This window comes from Colias eurytheme, chromosome 5, assembly GCF_061535395.1.
Source record: "Colias eurytheme isolate Ceu_HAF_F1 chromosome 5, ilColEury1 Martin Lab GWU primary, whole genome shotgun sequence".
Taxonomy (NCBI): domain Eukaryota; kingdom Metazoa; phylum Arthropoda; class Insecta; order Lepidoptera; family Pieridae; genus Colias; species Colias eurytheme.
In genome coordinates this window covers 3214550-3234423 of record NC_142984.1, presented here as the reverse complement: position 1 = coordinate 3234423, position 19874 = coordinate 3214550, and the positions used below count along the sequence as shown (strand labels likewise).

Sequence of the window (19874 nt, the reverse complement as noted above, 5' to 3'; positions counted from 1 at the left end):
ACTTAAATAAAATTTATTGTCTATGAAATCAATATTTTTTATTTCCTAAATTTATTCCTTTTTTTAACCAATCCCTAGTCCCTACACAATATAAAAAGTAATCACTCCGGCCTCAGTTGTATGATTCTTTTTTTTTACAAATAGGAATTCAACGCGCTTTTCATCATTATTAGAATTTATTTCTAAAGATTTAAGCGCATCACACACGGTGAATGACCCTGTAGAACTGCCATGATGTTACAAATGACCCGAAATTTTGTGTCAGTGTTTCGGGTCATTTGTAACAGGATGGCGGTTCTACAGGGGTCTTAGTACGCGATGACAAAAAGAAAATGATGGTCAGAACGCTGATACCGGATACCTTAAGATACTGTAATAATATTTTATATTAGAGAATCTTAACATAAAATATTATAGTACCGTGTGTGACGCGCTTTAGGCTAGCTCGCCATAATCATTTTGATCTTTCAGTAACGAACAACCATTTTTATCTTTTATAAATTTTACTTTATTTTATAGGTTGGTTAGTCCTAATTCAAATTTATTAGTTCTCTTGCCCATTAATTTATCTGGATGAAACCTGACTATCTAGTGCGAGTACTTTTGCGTTTATTGCAGATTTAAATTATAGCCGTTATTTAGTTTTTAGAATTACATAATATCACCTAATGGCTAATCTCCGTCATAAAAATTATAATTGAAACCTGTATGGTTATTGAAAATTAGCACATCACCTCTTGCAGGCAGCTTCACTACATTAATTCCAACAACATTAGTTCTACAAGAGCAAGAGTGGGTGCAAGAAGTGCTAATTTTCATTAACCCTATACAATGTAGTGTGCAAATCTTCAATTGATACGGACAATTTTGCTCGTCTTGATGCTAAAATTAAAAGTTTGTCGTCTAAGCAAACTATTTTCGCGTCCATGTCGTGGCCGTATCGTATAGAATATAGATTGTATAGTCGTATAGATTTGCTCACTTCATAAAATATTCGATAATTTCATGAAGCGGTCGCGTTTCATGAAATGATTTAAGATCAGCAGATCAATGGTAAGACATTGTTTCTCGATATGGGCAACAAAACGCGCTGCTTCATGAATTGACTAAGATTATATTTTGATGTTTTAAATGTGTGAAGAGAAATGTAGGGTGACTATTGTGCATTGTATGGGTTTTTTTATATTACTTTTTGTAACTTTCTACCAAAGTGATAATTTCTAGAGATGGGCCGAATATTCGTTTTATATTCGTTATTCGGTAGCTCTACCGAATATTCATATTCGGCTGAATCACCGGCACGGCAAAGTGCACAAAGTTTTTACTGTAAGACCCGTGTATTATCATGATTTGAGTGTAGTGTAATGAGGTAAGTATTTTAGCGTGTAGCTTTCTGATTTTGTCGTCACTGAAGCTTTATTTTCAATTATAATAGGTTGGTAAAAAGACAATAACTCAAGAAAATAATATAGGTATCTAGCTGTACCGAATATTCGGCCGAATGTTCGTATTTGGTGAAACCCATGTTCGGCCCATCTCTAATAATATTTTCTTAAAATAGATATGTTACACTAACGATTTAATGATCTGGTCAAACTATTTTGCCCACATCATGAAATGCGGCCATTTCATGAAGTGAATGAAGTAAGCTACGATATGGCCACAATATCCATATACATAATTTGTGCAGATGTAAAATGCATGTTTTCTATGTATCACTGAGTGTAAGCGTTGAGTATGTTTATATTATATTATGTAGGGTAGAAAATCAAACGACAGTTTAACTCAGACCAACAGTCTTTATTTCGAATATTTATTTATAAATACAAATTGAGAAGTACCGATTCACAACAAAATATTACCTAAAATTAACGTTCGACAAAATATATCACTTATCACTTCATTAATGTACAAGTTTATGATACATCGACAGCGCTTGGCGCGGCGTCGAGGGCGGGCCCGACACGTCGCGTCGCGTCACGTTACGTCACGTCAGTGCGCGAGCGCGGCGCGTCACGTGACGTCATGTCACGTGCGCGTCACGTGGCGGGCGCCGGGGAGCGGGAGCGACGTTGCCGCGCCGCGCCTCACCTGCTCAGCGAGTGCGAGCGCTCACGCGAACCGGAGCTCTCGCCGTTGCAGCGCCCGCGGTCATTGCCTGTACATAACATAACTTATTAGTTTCACATCTACAATGATAAAGTATCTCGCAAAGCACACATTTAGAACTCAAAGAAATAATACGAAGTCGATTCAATAGTTTTTGATATGTTTCTAAACTTTACAAAATAATGTTCTGTAGATTTTGCCATTACTTTTTCAAAATTGTTTATTACAACATACAAATGTTAAAAAAAATTACAAAGCTAGAATCTGTTTTGCAAGTAAACAACATTTAAGATTCTAACTTGAACATTGAACCTGCATTTAACAAATAAATGCATAAGGACAAATCTTTAACAAATACTGAACATGGTTACGACGAGGTACATGCGAAAAGAAATAATCAAAAAAATATTATATAACGAAAACAAAATCTAAGACTCAAGCTCACATTATAAGAGAAATAAAAATGTTATTCAACAGAAAGTATAATAACAATAAAGCCCAAATTATAAACACACTGACAACACAAGAAACAGTTTCATGTCATACTATGCTTTCAGTATGAATAACGAAACTTAATAAGCGTCTAACAATGATAATGAGTCCTGACCTAAGATACGATGCCCTTGTATACGGGTGTCCTATAACAAAGAATTTAGTATCAAAACTGCGAACGGGAATTCGCTAATCACTGTTTAAAATTTCAAATATTTTATCACAAGCTTTTTCTTTTGATAACTTAGCTCTAGTACCATGCAAAAGCAATGGTTAATTGCCATGTTTAATTTATTAGGGCGCTAGACAGGCACACATTTTTAGATCAATTATGATCTTACTAAAGACAATAGAATTACTGTACAAAGTTGATTGATATATAAATAGAATATGTATTATGTACAAATATTTCATATTAAAAAATTAACTCTTAAGAATTTATTTAAAATCTATATTGTTGTTGTATACAGTGGCCGGCGTGTATAAAATATTGATGAAACAAATATACAATGCGCGTACGCACAATCATGTCGACCAATCAAGCGACAGCTCAAGCAGAGGTTCGTGATCCCCACCAAGGTAGGATGCCCTTGTGCATGTTGCTACCAGGGTGAAACCTTCCGTTCTCCCACGCGTCCGCGTTAAGATTTAGTAGCCTTTCTGGCTAACATTTGGTTAACAACGGTTCTCTAACTACATCTCCATGACGTCATGGTACCGTCCATTCGCGCGGCTGTCGGGTACCGAGCGTGTAATAAGATCCCAGGCTGATAGATATAACTTTGCGTTCCGTACGTTTGTATGAAGACGGATAATGGTGTCTTCTAGAATATATTCTGTCTGCATAGAATATGTACTTTAACGCGACATTTAAGCATGTGTGCTCGCTCGTAAAACCACTTACGGCTATGTATGCGTGTTTGGCTCTGCTTGGGGCTGGAGCGTGTACACGCCGTGTACTTCGACGCCTTGTGATTAAGAAAAGTATCAACCCTACTACGTTGCGACCCTCCCGTACAGTGTCACGGGTCAGCGCCCAGGGAGACAGTTACCTAGCCGCTGGTGCGCGGGCAGTTTCGCAAAGAAGGGGTGCTTGAGCGCGTCCCGCAGAGTGATGCGCTGCGCCGGCTCGTAGTCCAGCATGCGCGCGATCAGGTCGAACAGCTGCCGGTGCTCCTCGCTGTTGCTCTGCAGGTACCTCTGCCGAAACGGAACAATAAAGTGTAAAATTCATACTCAATTAAAAGAAACGAGTGAAATAGCATATCGGATCATGAACCGATAAGATCATTTCCTACCAAAAAAGGTATTTTAGAAAGACAGCAGAAATTGGACACAGAGGTAAATTTTTAAGTCTAAATTATCACTAAGGCTACTTTGACCGGCAGTACAGCGCGAGTGACATTGCGGATAAAAAAAAAGGTTCATATAAATATTAAGTTGGAAAGAAACTGATTATTGGGGAAGAATTTTACAAACATATAAAAAAAAAAAAAAATTAAGAAAAATTAAAATTGAGAAAAAAACTTACCAAAAGTGGTTTACAATTATCTCTAACATATCTGCCCGCCGACGATTTTTCGTCCCAATCTAACTTGCCGTGGTAGAAATATTTTGTTCTCGTTTTCCTCGCCATTCTGTAAACAACGTCACACAAAAAATATAACTTCTAAAGGTCTAATTAATATATTCTACATATTATTTTAATTGTATTCATGGTTTTATCTCAAAATTGCTTAGCTTTTGTTTATCTTTCCCGTAGTAACGGAGCCACGTAAATATATTTATTCTATCTGGAGTTAGTCAGGAGGCTAGAGAAGGACGTTGACTATTAATACCATAGTGAAACCTCTCATTCCCTTGAGCGTTTCCTCTTTCCTCGTGAACCAAGGCGTGGGTAACAACTTCTATATATATAAAACTCAAATGTGACTGATATAGTGATCTATCAACGCATAGCCCGAACCACTGGACGTATCGGGCTGAAATTTGGCATGCAGGTAGATGTTAGGACGTAGGAAAGGATTTTCCCAAAATTCTTGCGGGAACGGGGAAAAACGGGGATGCACGGACAAAGTCGTGGGCGGAAGCTTGTTATATATAAAACTTATACACACCTGTAGGGTATAGGTCCGAGGATCCTCTCCATCATGGCGAGGTGTTCCCGGTTGTCGTGCGTCTGGAACAGCGTGATGCCGAGGTGCAGCTCGAACATTATGCACCCGATCGACCACACGTCGCACGGCTGCGACCACCCTAGTTCTGCAATGCACACATATTATAGTGTAACATATTGAGGATAATTAATAATAAAAATATAGTTATATGGTTTACGGTTTAATGTTTTTTTTGGAATTCAATAGATATTGGTCGACGAGCTGTGGGATTCCGTAATCTATAATATAAAAATGAATCGCAAAATGTGTTTGTAAGCCGCATAACTCGAGAACGGGTGGACCGATTTCGATAATAATTTGTTTATTATATTCCTTGAAGTACCAGGATGGTTCTTATATAGAGAAAACATAAATATGTACCACGGGCGAAGCCGGGGCGGACCGCTAGTTTTAAATATATGAGACATGAATCGAACACAAAAATATGGTTTTCACAATCCTAGTTTGCTTTATATAAATAATAAGGTGCACACAATTTTACTAAATCTACAAATTATAAGGCACATTTAAATCGATAACTTTAAAACACACTAAGACTAGCCTAATAATATCACTATCACTACAAATTAAATTCCGTTAACCGTAACAACACAATTAATACTCTTAATAACTCAGGCCCCGGAATCACAGACACAATAGAAAATTTATTGTGTCGTGGACCGATCGGGCCTCAATGGGTTAAAGTTTAAACAATAAAAAAACCCACCTAATATTACTTCAGGCGCCCTGTAATGTCTTGTGGATACTATAGTGCTGTGGTGTTCGTGGTCGAACGTCGCGCTGCCGAAGTCTATGAGCCGCACGTCGCTGCGTTTCACGCGCCGCAAGTCGTGCTTCTGGAAATAAATACATTATTCATATTAAATTATCTAAAAAATAACAATAATAGTCATTTATAACTAAACTAGAGGTCCGCCCCGGCTTCGCCCGTGGTACATATTTCGCAATAAAAGGTAGCCTATGTCCTTTCTCGGGTATCAAAATATATCCATACCAAATTTCATGCAAATTGGTTCAGTAGTTTATGCGTGATTGAGTAACAGACAGACAGACAGAGTTACTTCGCATTTATAATATTAGTATGGATTAAAGTAATTAACTAAAATACTGAATTGACTTTATCATATACTTCAATTTTATTATTGAAGTGAAACGTCTTTAGGTGTGTTGAGAATAAAATTTCATGGCAATACCGTCATGTCATTATGGTATCTTTAAATGTGAGATGACGATTTTGGTATGTATTTGAATCTTGCCAAAGAAGTTTCACTTCTGACATGTATGCTCGGCACACACACTCTCTTTTACTTTTGAGTAAAACTTTCGATAAAGTAATTTTCTTTCGCGGAACTAGATTTTTCTAAAATATACAATATTTTAGTAAAATACTGTTCTAAGCAGGGATATTGTATGTTCTATAATTTTAATTTGAACCGTTTATAATGTGTTATTATATAATAAGTCAATACTATTCTGTACGTACCTTCTTAGAACTACTATATACAGAGACGAGCTCATAATCACTATCCACAAACAGTATGTTCTCCGGCTTGAGATCTGTGTGCGTCAGTTTGTTGTCGTGCAGAAACAGCACGCTGTATATCAGCTGGTAGGCGATGTGCCGCACCTGCTCGAGCGGGTACGGCTGGTAGTTGTTGTCTTTCTGTTACAAACGAATATTATACGTTATTTTATTTAATACACACTATGATAATACATGCCAGTTTGATATATCTGTTCAGCACATAATAGGCACGTTATGTTATACAAATTATACATACTATAATGCATAGCGATCGATAAATGTACATTTGTAACATATTTATTCATTTTTTTTAATGGGCGCTCTTCACAATGGGCAGCATAGACCCAACATATAATGGTCGAAGTTTGCTGCCATTACGGCGATTTTGAATAAACATCTACAATGACGGCCGATCACCGACATTTAGTCCCTCTACAGTCTACACTATAGTAATTGCCTTTACCCCAATGGTGCCTATTGTGAAGAGGGCCCATAAAGATAAACTTTAGTCATTTAAGTCCCTAGTCACATATACTAGCTTTCCGCCCGCGGCTTAGGCCGCGTAGTAAAGGAAAACGGTTGGATTTCCGGAGAAAAAAGTCCTTTCTCGGGTCTCGAAACTATCTTTGTCCCAAAATTTCATCCAAATCGTTATTTAATGTAATGAGTAATTATTACTCGTGTTTATTCAACCCGATATAGCGCTGAATCATTATAACAGCTTGTTTGTGGCCTATAGGGACATGACAAGCCTATTATAAGGTTAATGCCAAGTACAGGGACAAATGTCTATGATGTTAATTAACTAGTTTTAAAAATAGGCTAATTATTTGAAATTTATAGTTTTTTGCACGCCTCATAAGCGAAGCGTTGAGGTGGGTACTACTGTCACTTCGCGCAAAACATCTGATTTTTCAAACTTTAAATGTCTTTATGTATCATACATTGCACTTGTAATTTAAATAGTGTTTGGCGAAATTAAACTTCCACTGTTGATTTAGAAATAGGCTGGAGAGAAAGTATGAGATTATACATAAACTTACTCATATTTTGAAGAATACGGAAGTCGAATAGATTCTTTTGTGAAGTTTGGTTAGCAGAAAAAAACCATGTCCCAAATTTAAAGTTTAAAATTAATACACTGTTATTTCCGTCCCATTTCGTAAACAAATATAGCATTCTGTCTATTTATACATCGCACACCTAGCGAGCGATACACATTCGCGCCCGCTTTTTGTGCGATTCGTTCGTCAACATTCTAGTCTAAACACGAGCGAAAAATATCAAACGAACCGGCGCGGCGCATTGACGCAAATGAACGATCGTCGAACCGACTCACCAGGAAGTCGAACACACTCTGGCCGAGCATCTCGAACGCGATGCACATGTGCCCGTGGTACTCGAACCAGTCCAACATTTTCACGCACAAACTGCAACAGATAAAATACAATAATCAATCACGGCGCGTCCATAAACACCGAATCGAGGCTATCATAGAGATTTATACGAAATTCTTAGAGCATAATGGCGAGCGGCAGACGGTATTTTTGTGTTTTCGTTGACATCGACTTCTTCGTTGGCCGGCCGCCAGCGCGGGCCATAACGTCGCATATAAACGTGCAAGGTCAAATATTGCTACATTCGCGCGCGATATACTGTAATGTCAGCGAATTAACAACACATCGGGTACAATACACGCAATACCAAAGTTCAACTGCACGAGTATTGTATAATTTTTAAGTATTGAAAGCGTACTTACTTCTTACAGTCTGGATCTATATCAGCTAACTTTTCTAATACATTAATCTCTAGTTTTGCAGCCTCTCTGTACTTCTCAACATTCTTTATTATCTTCAGAGCCATTCTGTGCTCCCTGAAAAAGAAAAACGAATCGTTTTTAACATCGTTTATTCATTTTACATATACAATTGTAATGCTAAAACACACCTGTGCGTCTACATTCACATAATCCAAAAATATACTTGCACCGGAGCGTTACGACATATCTAAAAACTTTAAATAAATTTTGCACAGAAAATTACTGGCCAGTTTTTGATGATTTGTATAATTCCAAAGCGTTATTTTCAGAAAGCCAGATATCATTTCATAGGTTTGCATTCATTCAATACAATTCAATTACAACATTGAATAAATATTATTGTATCTTATTGAATATTAATTTTAACTCTTACAAATATAAACAAAACTGAATATCAAAGCGAAGACAATCAAGTTGCTGGGGCAAGGGTCGATAAAATTAAATCCATTCTATATCGAGTTTGCAAAACAAACTGAATGCGGTATAAATAAATTTGCTATGCTGCCAAATGTAGGGATCAGTCTAAATCAATTTTATTGCAAAGCTGACGAAAGAGTTCAGTCTCTTTCCTTTACATAATGAAGATTCGTGGCTACAATGTGCTGTTGTTTTGCTCTGATGTTGAATGTATAACAAAACAACTGGTTACATTATTGCTAGTAAAGAGCACTGTTAGATGTATTGTGTAAACGAGCAGGTAATCCATACTAATATTATAAATGCGAAAGTAACTCTGTCTGTCTGTCTGTTACTCAATCACGCCTAAACTACTGAACCAATTTGCATGAAATTTGGTATGGAGATATTTTGATACCCGAGAAAGGACATAGGCTACCTTTTATTGCGAAATATGTACCACGGGCGAAGCCGGGGCGGAGCACTAGTCACAAATAAAAGTATATAAAAAGATATCATAACTGCACAGCTTAAGATATTTTATTAAAGCCTTTCATTAAATTTCATCACACAAATTATTTTATACTTCTTAATAAATATAAATCTAGTATATTATTTTTATAAAGGTATAAAATAAGCAAAATAACTTACATTTCCAAGTCTTTCACCTCAACCACCTTGCCGAACGTGCCCTCGCCAAGTGTGTCGATGATTTTGTCTGAAATTAATCATCGAAACGATTACTACATTGTTTTTCAAACAAAGTCATGATAGAGATTTGTCATTGGTTTACCAAAAAGTTTAACAAAAAATAGACAATAAATATAATAGAAAAATACAAATAGAATAATTATCATAATAAATTTTCAAATGCATAAATAAAAATCATACCAAAACCAATGCTTCCAGCTCCAACATGACTTTTAAATAAAAATTACTTTGTTTCTTGAAAATTTTTTAAATAAAAATAATAAAGCGTGAAAATGTATTTTTAAAATCTTCAGACACGAATATCTGATCTATGGGAGTTTAACTGTGGGATATATAAAAATAGTTCAATGATTTGATGTTTTACAAATGTGACACTTTCTGTTATGTATAAATGGATAGTTGTTCTAATCGTAAAAAGTGTAACGGAAAGATCAAATGGTTGTGTCGTGTGTGATGTGTATCTTCAGTGTATGGTGTGTGTGTGTTTGTCAGTGTGTACGTGCGTGTGTGTGTAATGTTACAATACATATAGCCGGTTATAGTTATGCTGTGGACACGAACATCTCGCTCCCATGACATAGCCGGGCCAGTAGACGAGGTGTCCATCCTTGTCGTCCTTGACGGAGGAGCGTGCCCGGGAGCTCTGCAGGCGCCGCCGCCGCCGCCGCACCGCGAGCGAGCCGCACGCCGCACCACGCCACGCACCAGCCACATGCCACGATGAAGCGCCACGCGTTCGCCACGACCCGAGTAGTGTTGTACCCAACAATCAGACAATGGAACGGTTGCCCGTCAGACAAGCGACATTTGGTATTGAGTGTCGTACATGCTGTTAGAGGGCGGACGGGTGGGCGCTGATGCGGTCACGCGCTTAGCGGACGCCCGAGCCGAGCGCACCGCTCGGGCGTCCCCCAGCTGCGCTGCTCGCGAGGATCGGGACGGGAGGGATGGGACGGGACGGTGCCGCACTTCACTCACACATCCATCCATCACACGACATCGTCACACATCATGGAATACCAGTGTCCACCCGATCGTTAACTATTATAGATTACGTTATAATTTTATCATCACCAAAATCACTTTACTAACTTTATCATTCGATGCTTCGACTGGACTCATTTTACGTTTCGAGTGTGAAAACACTTTCATACAGAATAAAAACATGTTAGACTGAATAAAATTCACGAAAAAGTTAAAAACATGCACTATCATTGCATTATTACTTCACTCGTAAAGTCGTCACTGAGTAATTGCAAACTGACATATTATACGTTACAGAGTACCCTCTCGCGATTTATTTTTTGTACACCTCAAATATTGACAATTTTTAACTTGAATTGCATGCATTTAAAGCGAACCATTCATATTGGATGAGTAGTAGTTTGATTTCAATTAAAGTATAATTCAAGTTTAAAAAAAATATTTTAAAATGTTAAATTTTACTTATTAGGAATAGGTACCTATGTAATAAACTTTTTTTTTAATTATTTATGCAGTAAAAATTTTAAGCTTGACAAAAGTCCAGTATTAAAAAAACACGGACCAGGTATAAATGTTAGCAGCACACATATGCGAAGGCGATTAGCTTGTGCTTACAGGCGGCGTGGCCGCGTGCCTCGTCAGGTGGCGGGGTCGCTGCGGCCTCTGACGGCTTCTCAACTCCGGCGGTAGTGCGACAACATCGCCTACGCTTATTGGTTCGGTTTTCTTTATCACCGTCGGTGCTTTTGATATTCCGTTGGGTTCCTTTTCGGTGATCCGACCGTAAACTTCATCTAAGTGAGCGTATTTCATTATGAGGCTCTGTATCTCTTTACGGCGTGTTTCGCGGTCGTTCAGAATCTGATCACCGACAGGCGTTTTGTCGTCATCGTCGTCGTCTTCATCGCTCGATGGGAAATATATTTGCTTTTGCCTTCCTATTTCTTTACTGGGCGAAGATGCAGGAGTTTTTGTAACATTTGTTTTAGAATCTGCATTCATGTGTTGAGGTGGTGAAACCAAATCCCTAGCACCACTTTGCAAACTAATATCCACAGGCCTTAAGGAAAGTTTATTAGTTTTTCGTTCCGTTTCACTTTTTTCAGCGCGTAGAGATCTTCTTTGATGTTTCCTGTACACGCTATTCCTATCTTTGCCAAAATTGGTACGATCTTTATTACTCAAGTCGAAGCCATTTTTCATTTCAGTTTTCTCATTCTGTTTATGAGAAGATAAACGTCGATCAGTCGTGTTTCTAAACGGCGTTTTGTCCCTAGTCTTTTCGCGGGAATACATGTTTCTTTTAAATGAATTTTCACCAAAAACAGCAGTTGTCAAACTCCTCATTAATCCCCTGCTAGAAAAGGCTGGCTCAGGTTCTAATGTTTTTTCTCGGTCTTCTATTTCCTTACGCGCTTTCTCTTTTTTCATTATTGCAATTTTGTCTAATACCGATGAGTATTTATCCTCTAAACGACTTCTAGTGCTCCCCAACATAAGTGTACTCTCTATATTATTGTTTGTTTCTTTCAACGGATATCGTTTGACAAGTGGCGATGACTTGTCTTTAATATGAGCTCTACGAAATGAGTCACTGCGGCCCAGAGCACTAAAACCAGACGCACTGTGAATGGGAGATGTTTTGACATGAGTTTTGGTCGAACCTAGGTAATTAAATGTGCGATCGTCACTCAATTTCTTTGTGGTCGATGACAAACCAGATGAGTAGGATTTATACGGAGAAATGTGTCTATTGTTTTCGTAGCGTCTTACATTTGTCAACGCGGGGTTTTTGTTTGTAAGCAAATTGTCATCATATCGAGTGCGTGCAGAACTTGTAAGCTTGGAATCAATAATCGGGTCGTTCTTTTCGGAAGGTCCACGCCGTGTGAGCCGATTCATAATACTCGAATATCCGTCGGAGAGCAATTGAGTCACACTGGTGGTAGAAGCCCGGGTGTATCGCTGCCGGCGTGGACTCGTCGCTCCACTTCCGCTCGTACTTATGCCGGCCATTGTAATTTAGTAATAAATCTTCAATTGTAATGAAACACCATTCACACAGGAATAAACACTGAATTCTTTCCAATCATTGTTACATGATAAACATATTCTATAAAATGGCACTGAGCGTGATGTATCACAGATTTTATAAGACAGAATCAAAATGGGACATAGCACTAGCCTCACTGTGGACCGGGAGTGGGCCTAAAGCGCGGTAGGTTTTGAGAAAGATCACTAGCGCAGCTGAGTACGGCCGTCGGTGCCAAGTAATGGTTGCGAACTAAAAATATCGGTAACCCGTGGGAGCGCCCTCCTGCGCACTCCGAGGTGCCGCGGCACGCGCATTTTCGTCGCATTACGCCCGTTATAAACATATTAATAATGTTTGATAAAACAATTCTGTATTTTTTTTATTCGAAAGCGCTAGCCAAACCGTCAATTATACTTTTACCTAGATATCTCAATTCATGAACTTTGTTATTTAAATTTTTAAATCATTTAGTCGCAAATAAAATTTTCAAATGGTACGTTTCTTTTAAACAACAATTTACAATTTATTAGCGATATATAACTTTATTTTTTTTTGCATAGACAATATGGGACAGTTTGACCCTTGTTGACACGAATGTGACGGGCATTTCCCCGCATGGTGGATCCGTGAGCCAAGTCTGTTTTGCCAATGAGCGAACGCTAATTGGGTTAGTGGAGCGCGTGTGAGCAATGAACAATACCGATATGCTTCGTATGCGCAAGCGGCATCTTTTCCAAGACATAACATTGCATCCCCGAGCCGATGTTATAGGTTAAGCGATTGAGTGAAACCTATTGATAGTAGCGTCTCGCTTATCGTTATAATAGATCGGACAAACAGAAACAATGAGGAACGGATGCGGGTATAAAAAAGCATCATGCGACGCGATGCGTGTCTGATGATACGTAACACGAATACTCTGCGTGCCATCTCACGCTTATCGTATTATAAACAAATATATGCAATTATTTATTTTAAACTTACTAACAGTATAATATTAATATTTACGGAATTACTAATATAAAATCTAATGTCAATAGCTGTTTTAAATGCTCACCGTGTTTTATTGTATTTCAATACTTAATTAAAGATATATATTTTAACGTTTAAAAGTGGAATGTTGTGCATTAATTTATACAAAGATAATTCATACGGTTTATATTATTAATTTATACGCTTGAGATCTCGGTAAAATCGTTCGGCCACCGTCGGAGGAACTGAAATATCACATTCTTCACGTAACAAAGTTGCATGCAGCAACTTTCACTTCTAAAGCAAACATTTTTCAGCTACATGTAACATTTTCTGTAAATACCGTCCTATAACGGCCTCGAAGTAATTGCTGATCAATATCAAGACATTACTTAAGCGAACACTTGATGAATTATTCTCGAACTGAAATAGAATTCACGTAATTTGCAAATAGGTATATAATAGCATTGCACTGTTATTCTTAGGAGTCAATTCATACCTCTGATATATAGTTGTCTTCATCCTCGTAAATAACAATAGAAACGCACGTGTAAAATAGATCCACTAAACCTTGGAAAATTTTCGAAACGCGTAATTTCATATTATTTACAATCCTATATAGGTTTAAAAACATGAATATCACAGATTTTATATGTGTATCACTATTATTCATAAAAGAAGAAACTTTATATAAAACTTTCATTCCGTCTTGAACTCCGTCAACGTACTAAGTCAACGGGTACAAATTTTTGAGCCAGCTGTACGAGACAGGGATTAACAATGACCGAGTAGTGCAGGTAAAAAGGGACGCAAAACTGGTATGCCGATTCCTTTTCACGCAAATAATAACTAAACTTTCTCATCATCAATGGACCAACAAAGCGTGACGTTATTAAGATTCTCAATAAGGTATTTCGATAGAATTATTTTTATTACGTTATTATTTTTTCGATGTACGGGTATTGATGAATAATTAAAACATAATATTTTTTGTTATCTGGTGACTATGAAATTAAATTGTCAATGACACGAGCGGGTACTCTTAGACGTATTTTTTATCAGAAAATATTCAATGATGAAACTGACCTTGCCCGCAATTTTACAACACGCACCGTCTACATCGAAGAAAATCTCCGCGACCATGTTGAGGAGTTTGGCTACATCGTGCCACTTGCAGCCGTGCTCCTTCAGGAACCTTTTATACAGTTCATAAAAGGACGCGAGCCGGAGGGGCATCCGCATGCGATCATGTTTCACTACCAATTCGGCCATTACCCTTGCACTTATCACTGCACTACACTGCACAAACTAAATCGGCGCACAGGGGGCGAGCGGGTAGAATGCCGGTTGATTCACAACTGTATTATGAAACCGTACGCTAGTAACGTGCGCTCCACGGTTCAACCGTATGACTGGAATACGATTATGTCATGTAGAAATATTTACTTAATCGGAATAAAAACATTTCAGTTCAAAAAGCTTCAGTATTATCAAACGTTTGCGTGTGACACTTCGCGTTGGTCGATGTCTAAATGTGAACTAAACCGACCGACACTTAAACAGACCAATTAAAAGACGAGGACAATCTGTAATGCAAGCTTTCGGTTGAAACAGGTTTTATCCGCGTATTGTTGAACAGTAAATACTCGTTAATTAACAACTATTTCCCATAACGCATCCAAGATGATGAGTAATTATTTCGGTGAACTAAAATGATTTAACTATAAGTTCATTAAACTTTGTTGTTGATTTTCTTAATTTTTATTTGATAACATCGTCTAATTTAACTTTTATCATCTTTCTTGAGATAAAAATAATATTTATAAAACGAATCCCGATAAACGTTATTTTGTAATAGTTGTAGTGTATGACCCGTACGGAGGTCCCCACATAACTGGTGCTTCATTATCGCTGCTAACAAGACAACTATACGTGATCAGAGTCATTCAAGCGCACTTGATGTGGGTTTACAGATGCATGCCCAACCACTATAGTGTATACAACACTATATTATCTAACTATAAATTGCAATTTGCACGAGCTCAAATATCTTTGCGTCATAATGAACTTAGAAAATACTGTGTTAGTTCGATGTATTGTTATGCTTATAGAAACTTTATTAAGTAATCTATACTAATATTATAAAGCTGAAGAGTTTGTTTGTTTGCTTGTTTGTTTGAACGTGCTAATCTCAAGAACGACTGGTCCGATTTGAAAAATTCTTACGGTGCTGGATAGCCCATTTATCTAGGAAGGCTATAGGCTATATATATCATCACGCTAAGACCAACAGAAGCGGAGCCACGCGGGTGAAACCGCGGAGCGCAGCTAGTTGTTTATAAGTGGTAACTACAGCCATTTTGCAAGCAAATCCATCTGTCATCGTATAAATGATGAAGTACGAAATGTATCGCGATAATTTATGGGAAAGTTGTGGTGGCGATGCCAACAGTTTAGGGTACAGCAAGGTCGGGCGGAAGCAATCGTTTCCAGATAGGTGTGTTTCGGTCGGGCGCAGCACATTTATCTCTCGCTATCGGCACATCGCCCGCCTTCGCCTCGCTAACGACTTTCGATAAACCCTCTGTCGCAAACTTGACCTCCACTCGAAACTTAATCTTTCAAAAGTTTTACACTATTTGCGATATGATTAATAAATTGCTATTCGGTTGTTTTGTCATTATAACTTTAGAATTCCAGTAACTTTCTAAATGCTCAACGATCACAAATAAGGTTTTATTTATTAATTGCGACTCACATAATAAATTAAATTAAGGATATAAATATTTTATTGGTCTATGGATATTGGATATTACGAGAGATTAGTCATATTAATGGAATGCTTTTTAAAATCGACATTCCTTTAAGGCCGCAGTTCGGAATCAAGAAACTGAATCATTTGTGAGTCCAATGTGAACTGAACTGGCTCTAACAAGTTTCAATCTAATGATTTTGTTTCACAATTCAGAACAATTGAAGACTACCAACACATTAATGAGAGTAGATTAGGAAAATGTTTTCGCGACTTTAATAATAATTTATGGTGTTATTATCTGTTTTGTTTTTATAGTATACAACCATATATAGTTTTATTATATGACGATTGACTGATTTATTTGCATCGTTATCTTTTCAGGTTAAAAACCAATATTATACTAGACGCCGACATATAAGTCTTTGTCTTCTTAAGAGTATAATAAATATGATTTATATGGAAACAATTTAAGATTATCAGAACAGTTATAAAATATGGGCGCGAATTGGATGTAAAGATGAAATATGGCAAAATATGGCACAAGGAACAGAAATAGAATTGAAATGCCATTTTTCCGATTAGCTAAAGTTAAAAATTCATTTATGGGTCAAGGTATACGCTTTTACAATAGAATTCCTCATAATATTAAAGAGTTTAGTAGTTCTAAATTTAAAACTTATATAAAAAATGTACTAGTTCAGAGAGCGTACTACAGTATTCAGGAATATATGGACGATAAAAACCCATGGAGGGTTGTCGCGAAAAAACCACAGGACAGTTCTTTGGCATGTTATTATAATATATGATGTTACATATGTATTTTGTAAAATTGTAAAACTGACATGATTTAAAAGAGCAACTATGGAGTTTCTTGCCGGTTCTTCTCCGTAGATACTGCTTTCCGAATCGGTGGTAAATTTTAAAATATGTAATGACGTTTCAAAAGTGCTTCTATAAGAAGTCTAATTGAATAAATAAATGTTTGAGTTTGAGTTTGAAAGAACAGCAAATTAGTGAAGAATCGATTTGAGGTGTACAATAAAAAATTTGGCGAGTTTGATTCAAAGCATTTGAAAAATCATAACAGTGAACAAGAAGAAGTATCGGCTAGGTGAAGGTGATCGTTGCTATTTCTGTGCGCATGCGAAGTTATTCGTTCAACGGTCATACAACTAATGCGTGGCGCCATCTAGTGATCGCCATTGGTATGGAATAGATGTGCCAGCTGCTGATCCTATTTCTGTCTTTATACACACTTTTATTAGCGTGATATTCATACAATACAAAATTGCGTTTTATATAATTTCACATCAACAATCGAGCGCACCGTGCAAGATTAATTTCATTAATCGATGCAATCTCAACTAATTTTTTTCCTTTTTAAGTTTCTAGATTATTATCTCGACAGGACAGTGTGTTTGTTTTTGAAGATGTAGCATAGACACATAGTCATTTTAGAAAATAAAAATTTAAGTGTTACGCTCTAACAAGAGAAACGCGGCATTAAAAATGATTTTTTTTCTTAGATACAGATTGGTTATCATAGAAAAGCCTTAAATGAACATCACTATCAAAACACTAGGTCGCACGCATAATTGTTTGTTATTTTGTAAAAAGAGCAAATAGCTGACCTCGACTTCTTTCGGTTGTTTCTCTGGTTTCAGTTGTGAGGGCTGCTGTGTTTCAACGAATGAACAAGATGGCTGTGCTTCTGGTATTTGTTGGATTTTGCTTTGCTGGGGTGTCTTCGATCCTTGTCCGACGTAACTCGCTTGTCCATCAGAATTTTGAACACATATTTGTGGTACACTTTGGTAGGTAATGTTAGATGTCGATGTTTTAGTCAACCAAGCGGGTGGCACGGCCGGCGGCTGCGGACGTTGCACCGCTGGTTTGAATGGTTTCGAATGTGGTACTTCCTTTGACGATATTGGGAATGAAGCGCGATTGCTGTGACAAATTTGATTGGTCGTTTTATTCAGTTCACTTAAATTCGTCACTTCATTTTTATTATTTTGCACTACTTTACTAACTACTAAATTTTCATTCACAGCCGGTATCTCTTGGTGTTTAGGTGGTGGTGGTGGAAGATGTTTAGGTGGTTCGTTCTTTGTCGGAACGGTGGCTTGTTTATTATGCCCTTCGTTACAAGGGGGTAATGGTCCATTGCATTCCAGTTTGACTTCACTTTTCACTGCCTTATTATCTTCTATGCACACAGGGGAAGGTTCATCTCTACTTTGGGACAATTCAGCACTATCACAAGATAATTCTTCTAAGCTTTGAGCTAAATCGAGCGCGGACGCTTCATGATAATCCGTAGAACATGTTGATGTATCCTCGCTGGTATCATCGGTACCACGTGTGCGTCTAGGCGAACTTTTACTACTAGGAACAAATGCTAAACTACTAGTTACATCAATAGATATATCACCATTTAACGATTCTTCTTCACTTCTAGTCGATGATTCTCTGTTAGGTAGAGTTTCTACATTACTTTGTTTACTGTCTTCGTTTAAGTGCAAAGGTGAAGCTGGTAATGCATCTGAAAAATTTGGCGTTTGAGCATCTTCATAATTATCGGTCATTGTCTCCGCACTTCCTGTTGTGTTATGAGTTGCATTATCACTATGTAATTCTTGAACTTTTCCTGGATCTACTATCGGCAAATTCATGTATTGAGGCAAAGCACAATCCAAATCATTCAATCTCATATATTGCACACCTTCTTCCAGGGGTATATCAAATTGAGGTGAATAGTATTCTAGTGTATTATTGTTGTTGCCGTAAAGTGTCCAAGGGTCATTAGAAGGAATTAACGGTAGCCCATCATAATATATACCGGTATTCATATCTTTATCCACTAATAGCTCTGGTTTATAATCCCAAGATGGTACGAATGAATCTTCGAACGCCATGTAGTTTTCAGGCATCATTACCATATTTTGGTTAATCTGAGAAGGATCGTAAGCGTAAGATCCGTCATAAAAGGGATTGTTGAGTACGAGCGAAGGTGGACATTCTATTGAAGAATTTTGTACCAAAACATCAGTTTCAAGATAAAGCTCATATTTAGATAAATCTGGTTCCGATCGCCTATAGCGGAATACGTTGTTGTTTTCATAATTAGCAATAGTAAGATCTGATATATCAAAACTTCTGGCACGGCGAAAGATATTGTGATATGAAAATTGCTCATCAATTTCATCTGGGATGTTTTGTTTAACACTTTCGTTGCATTGACTATCCGAAATCGGCACTCCAACGTTATTTATTTCTTGCAAACCATGCGGATAGTTAATTGATTCAAGGGCAGCATTTGGTGCTGCATTTTTTGCCACACTGTCACATGATAAATTATTGGGTATAAGAACTATGGGTGGAAGTGAAGGCGGAGGTCCACAAAAAAGCACATTGTTTGGAGGTTTACGCGACGGCTGGGCAGCCATGGCTCGCGCTGGCCGCCCGCGGCCGTGTTCAGCGAATAAACTTTTCACACCGGTAGCAAAACGCGCTGGGCGGCCGATTCAACTTTGCGACTGACTGAAGGCGAACAGAGTGACGAAGGCGAACGCAAATAGAACAGGCGCAAGCGTGAGGAGGTCGCCGTCTCTCGCGCACGTCTTCATGGACGAAGGCGCATGCGCACGCGCACTCTGATGCCAAACCAGTCCCCGTATTATCGTCCAAACAGGCACTGACGTTTACGCATTATTCTGGTTCCGGACTTTGCTTATGACATTATTTATATACGTACATAAGTTTATTACAGTCAGACAGACAGGTTCTCGGGTGGACACATGGTAGGTAAGTGATAGCGAGCGATAGGTTTTAAAAAAACATACATTCGTGCTTTCATACATCCACATAAATAAAGTGAACGGAAACGGTGAGACTCA

General features: G+C 37.8%; 1 protein-coding gene across 8 annotated transcripts in view; it reads right to left on the bottom strand.

The window, feature by feature from the left end:
* Positions 1-1779: 1779 nt before the first annotated feature.
* Doa (CDC like kinase darkener of apricot) overlaps positions 1780-19874 on the bottom strand; it is a 50166-nt gene continuing 32071 nt past the window's right edge. For 4 of the 8 annotated variants that reach the window (XM_090101818.1, XM_090101819.1, XM_090101816.1 and 1 more), the window contains 10 exons: positions 9791-9872; positions 9170-9236; positions 8063-8176; positions 7643-7733; positions 6262-6441; positions 5485-5614; positions 4719-4863; positions 4133-4238; positions 3654-3801; positions 1780-2158 (listed from right to left, as the gene is read on the bottom strand). In XM_090101818.1, coding sequence (XP_089957944.1) covers positions 2088-2158; positions 3654-3801; positions 4133-4238; positions 4719-4863; positions 5485-5614; positions 6262-6441; positions 7643-7733; positions 8063-8176; positions 9170-9236; positions 9791-9872 — 1134 coding nt within the window. In that variant the 3' untranslated portion in view covers positions 1780-2087. Of the gene's footprint in view, positions 2159-2411; positions 2748-3653; positions 3802-4132; positions 4239-4718; positions 4864-5484; positions 5615-6261; positions 6442-7642; positions 7734-8062; positions 8177-9169; positions 9237-9790; positions 9873-10828; positions 12664-14306; positions 15277-17606; positions 19865-19874 lie in introns of those variants that run through there. The other 4 variants (XM_090101814.1, XM_090101820.1, XM_090101815.1 and 1 more) reach the window with 4 other exon arrangements.